The sequence below is a fragment of the Struthio camelus genome, chromosome 4 (genome assembly GCF_040807025.1).
Source record: "Struthio camelus isolate bStrCam1 chromosome 4, bStrCam1.hap1, whole genome shotgun sequence".
NCBI lineage: Eukaryota > Metazoa > Chordata > Aves > Struthioniformes > Struthionidae > Struthio > Struthio camelus.
In genome coordinates, this window is record NC_090945.1 from 44,827,910 (window position 1) to 44,842,886 (window position 14,977).

General features: G+C 39.1%; 1 protein-coding gene across 4 annotated transcripts; it reads right to left on the reverse strand.

Moving 5' to 3' along the window:
• Positions 1–5,986: 5,986 nt before the first annotated feature.
• CBR4 (carbonyl reductase 4) lies at positions 5,987–13,676 on the reverse strand. 4 transcript variants are annotated; one of them, XM_068942442.1, is made up of 6 exons: positions 13,606–13,676; positions 10,534–10,675; positions 9,851–9,971; positions 9,205–9,341; positions 8,471–8,605; positions 5,987–7,115 (listed from the first exon to the last, which is right to left on the reverse strand). In XM_068942442.1, exons 1-6 carry the CDS (start codon positions 13,624–13,626, stop codon positions 6,937–6,939), a joined length of 735 nt encoding a protein of 244 aa, XP_068798543.1. In that variant the 5' UTR covers positions 13,627–13,676; the 3' UTR covers positions 5,987–6,936. The 4 variants fall into 4 exon arrangements, with proteins under 4 accessions (XP_068798543.1, XP_068798544.1, XP_068798542.1 ...); XM_068942443.1 differs by having other exon boundaries at positions 10,534–10,790; positions 13,606–13,660; XM_068942441.1 differs by having other exon boundaries at positions 13,471–13,650.
• Between the last annotated feature and the right edge of the window lie 1,301 nt (positions 13,677–14,977).

Consider the following 14,977-nt stretch of genomic DNA (forward strand, 5'->3'; position numbering starts at 1 on the left):
GCCAAAATGAGATAAGTACCTTAATTACAGGTAATAAGTAAAGGGCAGTTAATGGCATGCTGTACCTAGAAGATCCTAATCTAGGATCCTATCCATGACGATACCAAGTAAAAGTTGGTGCTTTTTCCTTGTATGTTGTTTCAACATGTTTGACACCATCATACCCCAAATGGCAATCTGTTATTATATCTCCAAGTAGCCAAAACAATCTTAGTTTTAAAAAACAGCACAGCAATATTAATTTCTACTTCAGCATTTGAGACTATAATGGTAAAGGACACTGAGGGAAAAAAGGGAGAAATATTTTATCAGCATTGGATCTGATGTATTTAGAAAAGGAGATGAAAAACGTCAGTTTGTCAGTTTCAGTGCTGCATCTTTTCTATGAAGTGGACCAACAGTATCCTGGATCTTAATAAACATAAGCTGCTAATATGAAAAATAAAAGTATAAAATACTAGAACAGTTGTTGTAGCCATGCTGATCTAAAGATGTCAGGCAAGGTAGAGGCAATATTAATTATTAACTCAGTAGACATATCAACAGCAAAAAAGAGCCTCCAGCACATGAGCCCTTCTATGTGTCTGAAACTGAACATAACGTGTGGGTAAAAAAAAATACGTGTTATGTCAATCTGGGCTTCAAGAGTTCTTTTTACTGGCACAGGCAATAAGCACAGGGAATGTTCCTTAAAGACTTCTCTCTCTCACTACATTTGCCCCTTTTTCTTTTCAAACACTGACTGATTATGTGAAGTGGTGCAGCTTGTCTTGGAAAGTTCAGTTTTGATTAGTTTTTCTTAAATTAATTATACTATGCTATACATCAAAAAAAGTCACACAAACGCAACAGGCAATACACATTTCAGTTTCATGCAATAACAGCCTCTTGCCCTGTGCAACAGATCAAAGGAGGAAAACGAGGATAGCAGCAGTGGCTAATCATTATAATGTGTGTTTTACCTGTAGATAATAATGTGGTATTTTTAAGCCTGGGATTTAGATATCCACTTTCTATCCAAATCTCACTGGAACTCAGTATTGCAATCCCTTCAGTTTTTAAAAATGCTGCCTTACATCCCAAAATAGCGCAGGACATATGGATTCGGATTTCAGAAAACTAGTAGCAATGCAAGTTACCAACCTTTCATCAGCAGCAGTGCAAGCTATCAACTTGTCAACTGAACAGGTAACCCCACTCTCCTAGAACTATGCAGATATCTTAATCAAGTAATTGCCAATATAGTAATGTCTTAGGATAGACTGCCCTCAGGAGGCCGCAACAAAATCTCCTCATGGGATATCACACCCTAATACTATATACAAGATATGCATACTTTTGTTACAATAAAAGTCTGTAAAAGCTGTTCCTCACTACATCTCCTCCTTACAGTTGCAATATTTAAAAACATAACTCTCCACCAAAAGTATAGGCATCCTGCTAGAAGCTCCTATGGATGATAACCAATTGCAATATATCTCTAAAAAGTAAGAAAAGCCTAACGTAAAGAGTTCACTACAGTGAACTCTGAGTTATAAATACATCTCTCAGGATGTATTTAAGAGGGAGAAGTAAGGCAATCACAATCAAAAAAATTTCAGCTGAATCAAGTGCAAAGTCAAGAGTGGTTTTAGGTTTTCAAACAAGGCAGAGACAAGGTGGGGCACACAAATAAATAAATACTGCAACACATAGTCTTCTTTGATCAGGTTATCTTTTCTGAAGCAGAAACCGAGATGAAATGAAGAAATAAAGCAATAATTATGGGTGACTGAGTAAGAGGGGTTTGCTGTACAAGAGGACTGGATGGTGAATTAAATGCCAGCTGCAAAAGCAGCCACCTTAAAAATGTGCCTTGATGGACTCTAGAAAATCTAGGGAGGTGGTGCCAGGCCATGTAGGTACCAACACATAGGGTGCAGCAGGAGAAGAGATCTGGAATAAAACGTAGGTTAAGCTAAAGACCACACCTGAACAGCAACCGTCTTCAAAATGTTCCCAGAGCAAGGTGAAGAAGCAAATTTCAATGCATGCCTGTAAAAACAGGTGCAGGAGAGAAGAGTATAGATTCCTTAGGAACTAAAGAAACTGTTGGAATAGCAAGAATCTGTAAAAGAGCTCATTCTAGATCAAAAAGCAGCAGAATGCTGGTACTTAATAAAAGATGATAGGAAAGTTTTAAGCAATACAGCAGATAAAAAACCATCAGATGAAGCACATGCTCTCAATTCCTCTATGAATGGAGTCATAAAAACTTTGTATCTCTAGTAAGAGAGTGGACAGAAATTTTCAAAATTCAATTGAGAAAATATAAAAAATAACTCAAGCACATAGTCCTATTGAAGAAGGAACACACATACACACACACACACACACACAAACAAAACATGTATATATATATAGCTTGGCATAAACACTAGAAGTACAGGATGGGAAACCCAAATGCCTGATTTTAATCAAGGATAGTGACACAATAGGCATACCAGAACCATGAGGGAAATAAGACAAATCAGTCTTATATACATATATATGCATATATACAAAATACACAGAAAGCCCTCAAACTAGACATCAAAGATATTAAATCATCAAATCAAATACGGATTGAAATTCCAGGTCTAATATGCTAAAATCTGTTGTTAGACTATGTTATTACCCACACAATTAAGATTATGGCAGTAGCTATGACATCCTGAGGGAGATTACGGACAATAAGGGAGACAACACAACTGTAATGAAAGTCTTCAACTATCAGCTAAGTTTGGTAAACATCACACCAAAGATGCCTAGATTACATTTTTTTAATAAATGATTCTTTCATGCAGTCAGTCAGGGACTCCAACTCTGGTTGTGGTCCCAAAGGAGCATACAAGACCTGGTTCAAAATGTTACTTTCAAAGACTGACTTTGTAATGGTAACTTTATTTCTGCAAGAATATTGAGCAAGTTTACTAATAAAGACAACATTCTACTACTGAAGCATTTACCTTCCCAAAAAGGGAGCAACATAAAAATACGGAAATACATTAAAACAAAACTAAAAGGACAAGCCAAAAAATTGGGCAATACAATGCTTGAAGAAAACACTGTGACTGCATATATTGAACTTCCACTATGACAACTTTAAATATACAGTGCCAACTTATACTTTGTTTGTGGCAGGAAGAGATGGGGAGGGACGGATGGAGAGAGCTGGCATGGATTAACAGCTACCAGAATCTAAAAGACAATCTTCAAAAAAAGCAGTAGTCTCATTTCAGCAGCTGGAGGGAGTCTGTCACTGAATGCAAAAGCTACAGACAGATCAGAGTTTAGAGGAACAACTTCCAAAAAGACATACAAACTGAACACCACAAAAGGTTCTTGTTCCTGAATAAGATGAGCAGATGATCAAAATAAAAAGCAAAGTGCTCAAAGGAGGTAAGGCCATAGGGGAAAAAAGGAAGAAAAAAAAAAAAAAACCAACCCTGAACACTAAATTAGTTCTTTGCCTCAAAGCAAAATGGTAGAAAAAGAGCTTACAGAATAAACAGTGACAAACTGCCAAGGCCAGGTGGTATCACTCCAGATCTAAAAGAAATCAAATAACCGCAGTGTGAAACTGCTCAGATAAAACTGCCTCATTGTCAGACAACTGGAAGTTGGCTAAAGTGACATCAGGCTTTTGGGAGTTTTTGCAGGGGAAAGGGTTATTTGTTTTTTTAAGAATTACAGATTAGTTACCTGTTCTCTGTACACAGCAAACTGCCAGAAATAGTTCTAAAGGTATATAAACAATTGTACAAACATACTGAGGAAAGTCAGTGTGGCTTTTGTACAGGGAAGTCACGTTTCACAAAAATTTTAGAGTACTTTCAAAGGTGAAAAGAGTATGTGAGTAAGGGAGATTAATTAATACAGCATACTTGAAATTCTAAAAGGCATCCGACATGTTTCCTGACCAAGAAGCATTAAAGATTCTGGGCTGCCAAGGAGATAAGTCATCACATCAGTAAACTGTTAAAAAATAGAAGAGAAAGGATATGAATTTGTGGTCATTCTTTTCTAAAGGCATGGATCACCAACAGAATCCCACAGGCACCTTTTGGGCTAGTGCAGGACAACATACTCCTAAGTGTTTTGAGATAGCCATTTCTGAAGCACCCTATTTTCTGTAATGCTAATTTACTCAAATAAGTTACTCAAATCCCTTTACTCAATAAAGGGGTGAAGGAATGAAACAAAAGTTGCAGAGCCATTTCATCAGTTGAGCAAGTAAGTCTTAAAAAAAAAAAATCAGAAGATTAAATGCACTGTAGATAAATGAAAACGATTCACACCAGGGGGTAAAAAAAAAATCAGTCCTGAATACATATATGAGGAAAGTGGCTCCAAACTGACAATTAACTATTCAGGACTGAGTTATAGTTCATATATATATTTCTTAGATTCTGAAAATGTAAGCTTAATGGTCAGCAAAAGGCAAAACAATTAGGCACTGTTTTTTGACACAACACTAAAAAAAAAAAAAAAACACTCTCCAGTTTGAAAAGAAACTCTCAGGGCAGAATATGATAAAGGTCTACACATTCAAGAGTGGCATGGAGACAGCACAGAGGGTTTTTATAACGTCTCATCAAATATAAGTACCAGTAGGCCTCAATTAGAGCTATCAAATGGCAGGCTCACAACATATCAATCACAAATTGCTGGAGGATTCAAGAATATTTTAAGGAGACATCACCACCTACTTGACCTGTTATCCACTCTATGCATTCACTACCACCACTGTCTGAGACATAACACCAGGCCAGGCACAACCTTAGTCTGACAAATACAGATGGTACGTTCTTAGAGTAGATGTACACAGTAAATCCTGAAACGGATTACTGTTTTTACTAGGTTTCAGTTCTAATTTACCAGTTTGAAGAAAAGCATGAAAAAAACTTCTTAAAAATATGATTTTAAGGCTACTCACTTCTCATTCACGTCCTACAGCATATACAACAACTACAGTAATAAAAAACATAGTAATTGTTGCAACATTTTGGGAATGTTATGTAGCAGCAAACTGAGATTCCTATAAAGATGTTATCCCAGGTGTTAATCACAAATATAAAATAAAAGTGCTATTGCTAATAACCTATCCAATGAAACAATGAATAACAATAATTAGGTCCAGAGCTCACTAACCGGAAACTCTTTTTAGTCTTTTAGGTTTGGCTCATGGTAAAAACGTGTCACACAACCTTGGCTTGTAAGATACTAAGGACAGGTACGGGTAGCAGCCAACTTACTGACATACTACAGCTTGACTAGTAAAAAAGGGAGTATTAGCTGTCTTCCCTTACCTTCAGTGCCCTCTGAAAAAATTCATCTATACTTTGGCCAGTTCCTCCTAACATAGAGGAACAGAATTAGCAATTATATTTTTGGTACAAAGACACAGATGACACACAATTTTTCACAGCAAATAACACTTCTCAACAAAGAGATATTAGTAAGATAAGGACTCCTGATCGGGCTACCTCTAGCAATATTTTAGATTCCACAGTGAATAACACAATTTAGTTTAAAACCCCTGAAAATACAACCATTCCTTACATTGTTTCTCAATACCTACCATCAAGGAGCTTGAACATGCGCTGTTTTCTGGCACAAAGTCAAAATTTCTCAGCTGCACAAATGAAGAAAATCTCAGACTTTCAAGACTCCAACTTACCATCAGTGAGATCTCTTCCTTCTGCACTTTAGTTTGTGTCAGGAGGGCAAGTAATTTCAAAACCTGAACCAACATCTGGATCATGATGCAATGCACACTGGAGCTAAGACATGAAGGTCCTAAACCACATTCATAGTTTTCTTCGGAAAAGATAAACACATCAGCTACCAAAAATTACTTGATCTCAATTGAAAAGCCTGAGGTCAAACTTTTGGTAGTATTTCAGCAAAAGAAGAACACCCAAGAATGTCTACAGCTGAATAATTATTCTGCTTCAAAAGCTGCTTCGAATAAGATACATGGCTATTTTATCGATTGTACATACATACTAAAGAACATCAGCATAACATAGTTGAACTGAGTTTTCAAGTATACAGCAATACACTGGACTTCACACTTTGGAAGTGTTATTTGTTTCTACCTATGTTTCAAGTCAGTGAAAAGGCACAGCTACTTTTACACCTTTTATGTAGAAGGCCTGCAACTGTACTGTTCACAGTGTATTTTCAGTTCAAACTCAGAATTTTACAAAATTAGCATCTCCAATGACCAATCAGGAGTCCCTCAATATATGCTCAAGTGCTGCTGAAATAAATGAGTGCTGTATGCATATTTAAGAATAGAACTGAGCAGTTTTTCCTCTTTATAAAAGTGCATCACATATCATTAAATCTCCTAAAGACAATTCAGGTATGCTGGAGGATCTAGAAGCTTCTAGCTTTGTAATTTCAGCTACAAACAAACAAAAAACAAAGAAAAGCATTTTCTAGGGATTGATAAGAATAAAAAATTAAACAGTTCACAATCTTCTCCCTACCTGAAAAACCTGATGCAATCGTAACTGCCAACCAATAAACATGCCTCCACATTTTATTTATAATTGTGTAACATAATGATTGAGAATATAATTTCCACGCTATCCCAAACTGGAAAACATGACTTTATAAAAATATAGTGCTCTTAAGATATATCAATATACTATTCAAAATTATCATCATTCCAAACCAGATCTTTTTTAAAATTTTATGTTACATACACAGACTTCATAATATCATATGGATTTTTTCAGGTAATTAAACATATATGCTGCACTTTATTACTTACGAAGTACTACTCTGACTAGAGTGTATCAATTCCATTATGAACGTCAATGTTCAACTAAGCTTTTTGTCCCCTCCCTTTGATTAGTGTATAAGTACCATTGTGACATTTAAGTTTGGTATTCAATGTAGCATTTAAGTCAGAAGCTGCAAGCCTCCATCTACAATTAGAATACTCCCTGTAACATAAGGAGATTCTAGCAGAAAGACAACCGCTTGTGCAACTTCATGAGGCTGTCCAAATCTTCCAAGAGGAATTGTTTTCTTCAACTGATCTTCTTCCAAATGAGCGGTCATCTCTGTGTGAACAAAGCCTAGGAGAGGAGAAAATTTGAAGAGTTACATAATCTCCAACGAAATTTCTCAAGCTCATTTTTCCTGGAAACCTCCCAAGTGAAAGCTATGACCAAAATTCAGCACACCGGCTATCATTCTTCAAAGCTGTAGTAGTCAGTTCACACCATTTTATAGCTGGGGACAACTTTTTTTTGGTAACCAATACAATGTCTTCCAGTTTTGTAAGCACTGATGTAATAATCCAAATGCAGAATCTCTAAAAGTCTATGAGAAAAATCCTAACTCTATAAACTTGGGCCCAAATCCCATATTTGGGATCACTTCTCTGGAAGATAAAATACATTCATTTCACCAAAACACTTTCCATAAAAACTGATATGAAATCTATGGCAAGAAACATCTATAGCTTGCAACTGTTTCCATTACATTTTATAATGGAAATTTTAATATATTAAATATATTACAGCACTTGCATAATTTCTATCATTGCACTTATTTTAAGAACATTTCTTCACAACTTTGGAAAATATTTCTTTGCAATTTTCAATTAACTGAGATTCAGTTTTCCCACATTGTTGCATTTCTCTTCACATAAGCTGCAGCTTCATAAAGAGCTGATCTGACCTAATGTCTAGCTGCCACTAAGAGGGGAAAGGGAAAGTCTCAGTTCTGCTTTCTGGTATACAGCTCTGCCTCTTTGTGATGGCTCTGGAGCCTTCTATGAGTTGTTTGATTCACTAAACAAGAAAAATATTTTTCCTGCCTGGTTCAGGTAGAAGTCTTAATGGCATCAGAACTCCACAAGCTGAGCACCAGAGCACGCAGCCACGAGTAGAGAAACTCAGGAAAGCCAGAAGAGATTTTCTCTCAAGAGGTGGTGATTTATTAGACCGGAAGAGATGAGCCTCATCTTCACAGAACTTTCGTTCTAGATTCTGTCCTTTTACTAAAATGGGAAGACAGGGATGCCTTCATGCCTGCTTCTCATGGTCTTTAACACTTCTCTAATAACAAAGAAGCATTCTCTAGCAGAACAGGAGGATAGCTACCTGCATATAATTATTTCTAACCCTCCACCTGTAAGGATAGCAGGTGTTGAAGGAGGAACAAAGCAAAAAGCCGTTATGTAACAAAGGGTAGAGGAACAGTAAGATCCACTCCTCCAAATTTCCCAGCGTTCCCTTCAAAAGAGGGAACTGTTACTGAAAGAATGCATTATACTTTAAACTGAAAAGACAGGAAGACTACTTACTTATACAAGTTAAAGAAAATATCTTACGTTTCTACTCTCTCAGAGTAGAGCAAACATCCAGCAGTCTTGCAGATCAGTTACCGCAACAGTCAAAGATTGAGTAACTTCACATAAACTAACCTGGAGCAACCACATTCACTCGAATTTTCTTTCTTCCTACTTCTTTAGCAAGAGAGCGTGAAAATCCAACTAATCCTGCTTTGCTAGCACTGTACACGCTTTGACCAGAGTTGCCTTTAAGTCCTACAATACTTCCTAAAACAAAGAAACATCAAAGAGAAGAAAAGATCAAATGACTAATTTGGATGCTTATACTAGTTTTATCATATTTGTTTTAAAATCAGAATTAAAATGAGATTACAAAAAAAGGAATAAAAAGTATGTTAGTAAATATGTTCTATAGCCTACTGCTAGGATAAGCAAATCCCTCAATTATGTGTGATTTTTGTGGAATGCACATACATATGTTGACTATCAGGTGCCAGGAAATTAAAGCAGAAAGCTGTTTTAAAAAAGTATTCTTGCACAGAACTCCCCCCAACACCTGTACCTATTTGATTCTAATTAATTACTGATAGCTGGTAAATTTAGCTGCTGAAAGAGTTGATAAAGCATGATAAAATTTTCTTTCTGAAAAAATATAAACCGAGGTGTTATATTATGGACACAAGCTGTTTTTATAATTTGCTGAAGTTGCATAAGAGAGAAGAATCATAAAGAAATGCTAGAAACACAATGACTAAACAGAAAGAAAACAGTCAATTATAAAAAAATATTTCAACATGTTACACCTACTACAACATTTGATAAACCCGGTTTACATATAATGCCACCGAATTAGAATAGCAACTTACCTACGTTAACAATAGCACCTCCCTGTTGTTGAATCATACTTTTCACAGCAGCTTTACAGGTCAACATTGTTCCCAGAAGGTTAGTGTGAAGCTGAGATATCATATCTTCCGTCTTGGTTCTCAGTAACAAGCCATCCCTACAAATGGACCAAAAAAAAAAAAAAAACCAACAACCCAAAAGAACTCATGGGACTACCCAATAATGACATTTACGCATGATAAAACTTGACAAATGAATGGTACTGCAATAGGCATTTATGCGGTTCTACACAACCTAGTATTCAAAATTATGAAACTGCAAGGATTACACATAGCAGAAAAAAGGAAAAGATAAGCTGGTCTTCTGATAACAAAGACCATTATTGCAAAGAAGTATCAAACATTGTTTTCGAACAATTTTAGGGGGGTGAAGTGGAGGAAAGAGGAATAGCGAGGGGACAGATTCAGAAGCTACAGTGAAAGCTATTATCATCTACCAGAGTTACTTCCACTAGAAATAAAATATTAGCAAATGCTTAATTCCTTTTTTCAGACGCCCTCATTAATAACACTCTTAATAAACGTAAAGGCCCTCTTCTATATTTAGCACCTTACAAGAAGATGGTGTGGTCTAGGATTACATATAGCATTGTAACTAATAACTAACCTGTTGATCCCAGCTGCATTAACCAAGTAATTAATAGGACCTAAATTCCTCTGCATCTCTTCAAAAGTATTCTGGACATCTTGTTCTCTGGATACATCACAGCTAAGCGCCAGATGCCCTGCTGTATTGAAATAAAGTCACATTAAGATAATAGTAAAAGATTCTGCATCATTCATAAACCTTCTTTCAAATCTATAAATTCAGTTGTAAAAACAGATGTAGAATTAGTTTTAACTTGAGAGACCCAATTGAATATGGACAATTTGCAAGTATTGTACTAATTAATTATCAGGTAATTTCTTGTTTTATATTTTTGGCCTTTTAAAATTTGAAGTTCAGCATAGGCAGGTTGGTCTCAGTTCTGGCCTGGCTAGGAACCAGGAATGAGTCAGCTCATACAAACTCACTTGTGTGACCTTGAATAATTCCCTTAATATCACCTACTCTATCTGTAAGATATGACTGGCAATGCACTTCACTTTCCCTAAGTATATTGTGAAAATCAAATCATATTGATATAACCCTTTTTTTTTTTTTTTTAATTTCTCAGCTTTATTTTAATCTGTCTCTAGCTAAAAATCAGGTTTTAGTTGACCTACTATTGACTTACTAATAACCTACTATTTTTACAAGTTGCCTAAGCTTTGGACAGCGAAGAAAGCATTGCAAAACAGCATACATACCTCCAAGATGATGTGCAGTGGCTTGGGCTACCTCCAGATTTCTAGCAATAATCGCCAGGCGGCAGCCTTTCTGTGCCAGTAATTCTGCAACAGCTTTTCCTATTCCTCGTGATCCTCCAAAAATGGCACAAACCTTGCCCATCTTCAAAAACAATCCAAAAATGGCAAATAAAGCAATGGAAAGTGATTGACAGGAATTTCAGGTCCAATATAGCAGAGTGGCCATCATTCTTGCCAATATCACAGCTCCTACTAATCTGCAGCATTTTATAATATGGATTATAAAATTAGTGATTTCTTACTTTTCTTTTTCACCAAAAAGCTGAATCAAACATGACACCGCTACTACAAATAAATGCAAATTAATAGCTTCAGCAATAACATTCTATTGGTATTTCTGAACTAGCCATAAAAATTATTGCTTGTAATTTAGCACTTCAATACTAGCGTTATGGTAGCTCCAGCTCAGTTGATGAAATATGATTTATGTATTGAAAGGCCATAATGTACTATTCGACTAATATTTATCACTAAAACATTATGATAAATATTCAAAGCCAACATAGCAGTCGTAGCTATACTGCTCTTGCACTATTTCAGTACTAAAGACATTTGGTCTCAAGGTCTCACTCCATCCTGCATAAGACATCCAAACAGCACACATCACTTGAGCATGACTCAATAACATTAGGTTTACATTACCAGTTTTAGTTTTTTGTTTCTGCTTTTAAAGAAATAAAAAGCTTTTTGAAATTGAAATCTGAAATCATTCTGAAATAGCTAGCTTAGATAAAACGTGACAGTTGCTTATGAAGGAGCGTTAAGAAGCAAATCCTTGTACAGAATGATCTTCCATTCTGCAGCCTCTAAAAACCAATCAGTGGTTTAGTGATTTCCTGAGCCAGAGGCAGAGTCCAAACAATAACATTTAATACCAATGAACCTCTTTTCCATAAATTTGAATAAATTCCTTTTGAACCCAATTATGCCTTCAGTCGCCATAACATCCTGGGGCAATAAGTTTCATTATTTGTAGGAAAGTACTTCCTTTTGTTCTTAATTTACTTTCTGATTAGAGAATGCTATACATTTTTCCTCATATCTTCTTACTGTTCATGTCTTCCTAGACTATGCTTCTGTATTTTACCTTCCCCTCTATATCCTCTTTGAGGTCTATTTAGCTGCTCTTACATGTATGGAAGCCATTCCACACCTACTTAAAACCTGTCCAAGCTCATGAATCCTGTCACCCTATCCCATGCCTTACTTAGTTCTATTATATCCTTTTTGGTTTGTGGTAACTAGAACTGCACATAATATTAAGCATAGAGGCACATCATGAATTTATATAACTGCATAATGATTTCGGTCTTGTCACAGGGCCTGAAAGAGCAGCTGATCCTTTTCTGTAATAACAAGTAAGCACAGGTGCTTGAAGTCAACCCATGTGTCTGCTTCCCAGCTGGCAAGTGTAAATTGGCTTTCAGCTTAAGAGTGGCAAGAGAACTAAATGCTTGCATCTCAGGTGGGTGCCCTTCAAAGAGGGGCATGTATAAAAAGACTTCCACCATGAAGACAACTCATGAGAAAAATTGGCACTACTGCCTCACCACAAAGACTAATCTTGTGGGTAGTCTTTGTTAGGTAGGTAGTTTGGAAGAGCTGGAGCAACCGGTCTTGCACCCAAATAACCACAGCACTTACTGTCTTAGCTGGCTAGAGGCATATCTGATCTCTGCTTTGTTGTCAGCTCTTTTATTAGAAACACACAGTATTCAGTTTGCCTTCTCGACCACGACTGATCTATTCTTTTAGAGAATTATCCAAAAGGATTCTTTCAAGTTCTTGACTAGTTGTTGCAACAACATTGTAGTGGGCTTTTTCCCCTTCTGTACACGTTATTTTACTCTTACAAGCACTGAACTTATCCATTCTCTTAATTTGAATCACAGGCTAAAAGGGATCTCTGGAAACCATCTGTTCTAACTCCTCCACCCAAAGCGCTGTCAGCTTAGATCAGGTTGCTCAGGGCCTTGTCCGGTTGAGTTCTGAATATCTCAAGGCTCCTCATAATTATGAAAAAACTCATGATGAGTTTTAAATATTCCCTTAGTCAACATGAGTTACCTCTGCAACTTTTCAGTTTTGGGGTTAATGACAGCGAACCAACTTTTGCTGTTTACAAATGCTGTCAGACCAATGTACATTCTTTTCCAAATAATTCTAAACATGCTTAGCTACGCATCTCAGCAAGGCAATGTTTGTACAACATTCCCATGAAATCTTGTGGGGGGGGGGGGGGAGAACTTCTCTAAAATGCAGCATTCCACACCTGCTTTCTATGAGAAGGGGAAAAAACCCGTAAGTTAACTCCTGCACAACTCCGCACCTCCTTTGCCTTCGACGGCCCTTCTCCCCCCCCGCCCCAAACAAGCTACCTCACCGCTACACCACCACCACTACTACTGCTGGCTACCGCCTTCGTGCGCGCAGCTGGGCGTTCCTCAGAGAGCCCTCCCCCCCCACCCCTGCGCTCCCCTTTCAGCACGCACAACCCACCCCGAGGCGCCTCCGCCCGTGCCCGCCCACTCTGACCTCGGGCCCACGATCCCTCAGCCAGGACACCCACCGCCCCACCCACCCACTCCACCGTCGGGGCCACCGCTTCTCCCCTCAGCAATTTCTGGGTTTTTTTCGGGGGGGGGGGAGGGGAAGGAGGGAAGCATTGGCGCGTTGCCGGCTCCCACCAAGCTCCTCCGACCCACGGCAGCTCCCCCTCCTCCCCCCACGGGTGTCCTCAACCTCCGCCCCGCGCGCAACACGGCCGCCGCGGCCTCGCGCTCCGCCAGGGGGCGGCAGCGCGCAGCCCGCCCTCGCGCCGGGCGCCACCGGCGCGCGCGCCCGCCCGCCGGGCAGGCAGGGAGCAGGGGCTCATACGGTGACGATGGAGGCGCCGGGCGGCTCCTGGCCGCCGCCCGCCCAGACCGGCTGCACGCTCAGCCCTGCTGCTTCCCCTCCTCCTCCTCCTCCTCCCGCGGGGGCGGGGCGACACGGCGCCGCGGGGCTCCTCACCCCGACTTTCGTTCCCGGCATGCAGCGGGGCCAGGCGGTCGGGCTCAAAATGGAGGTCGGCGCATGACCGGCGCGGCGGGGTATGCTGGGAGCTCGGCCGCCGCGGGGCACGCTGGGACGCGTAGTCCCCGCGAGGCGGCGGCGCCGCCGCCGCCACGGTGGCAGCGCAACGGCGGCGCCGTTACGCGGCGCCATGGCGGAGGCCGCCCCCTGTGGGCAGCCGCGGTATCATCCCGCCTCCCGCCCCAGCCCCGGCCACGCCGTTAAGGGAACAGCAGGGTTCATAGCCATAGTTCATATCGCGCCCGCAAGGGTTCATAGTCCCCACCGCTGGAAGGTGGCGCCTTACAAGGGAGAGATGCGGAAAAAGCCTATTAGAAATACTTTTTAAATTTAATTTTTAAATGGTTCGGGGTTTTTAGGAGAGTTTTTTTTCTGCCCACAGGACCATGGGAAATAAACTCTTGACCTGACCTATGAAGGTCCCATGTGATCATTTGCATTCAGAGAATAGCTCCAAGAAACACACAGTATACTTAAAATCAAGAGATGGTTTAAGGGTAGATAAACCCAAAATGCAGGACAGCTGTGAGACTTCCTATTTAGGAAACAAAATGAACTTTGTGGTATGCAACTAAACTAGCATGAAACCTAGGTTTTATCCGTAGTGTTACGGATGTTGGTCAGGTGCTACACTAGAGGGGTCTCCGTGGACTCTTAAGTCATACACACTGAGTAAATGTATTCACCCAAGAAATAAGAATAAACCTCATCACAACTTGTGCACAAGAGTACGTTTTCTATCATTTTTGATTAAAATTATTAAAAGGTTCTATTAAGTAGCAAGGGTCAAAATTGCACCGGCGTTTCTGGGAGCTCGGTGGGAGTATAACTCGGTAAGAGTCTTGCTTTTGACCTGAAAGCTGTTACTCAGGACTTGAGATGATAAGTGTTTCCAGGGCAGCTGTACAGTTTAATATCATCACCTCTTCTCACGCTGGATTATTTTTCAATGGATCATTCTTTATGTAGACAAAGAAAAATACATTTGGATATTGCTAAACAGATATTCTTAAACATCTATACGAAAATTTTTTTAAAGAAAATCTGTTATGCAAAATTAGTTTCTTTGAGCAAGTACATTTATTCTGCAAGCTAAATTCTACATTTATTTTGCAGAGAGTCAATGAGATTCTGTGATCCAATGACATTTTGTCTCTGCCATATTCTGAGAAGCCAGAGGCCCCAGCGATGAATAACACAAATGCACAGAAAGCTGAGACTAGGTCTCAGAACAGTCCCCGACTAAGATTTTTGGTCTCTAGCATAACAAAGAGTCAGTATTTACAGGGGGAATATTACAGCTTTTTGT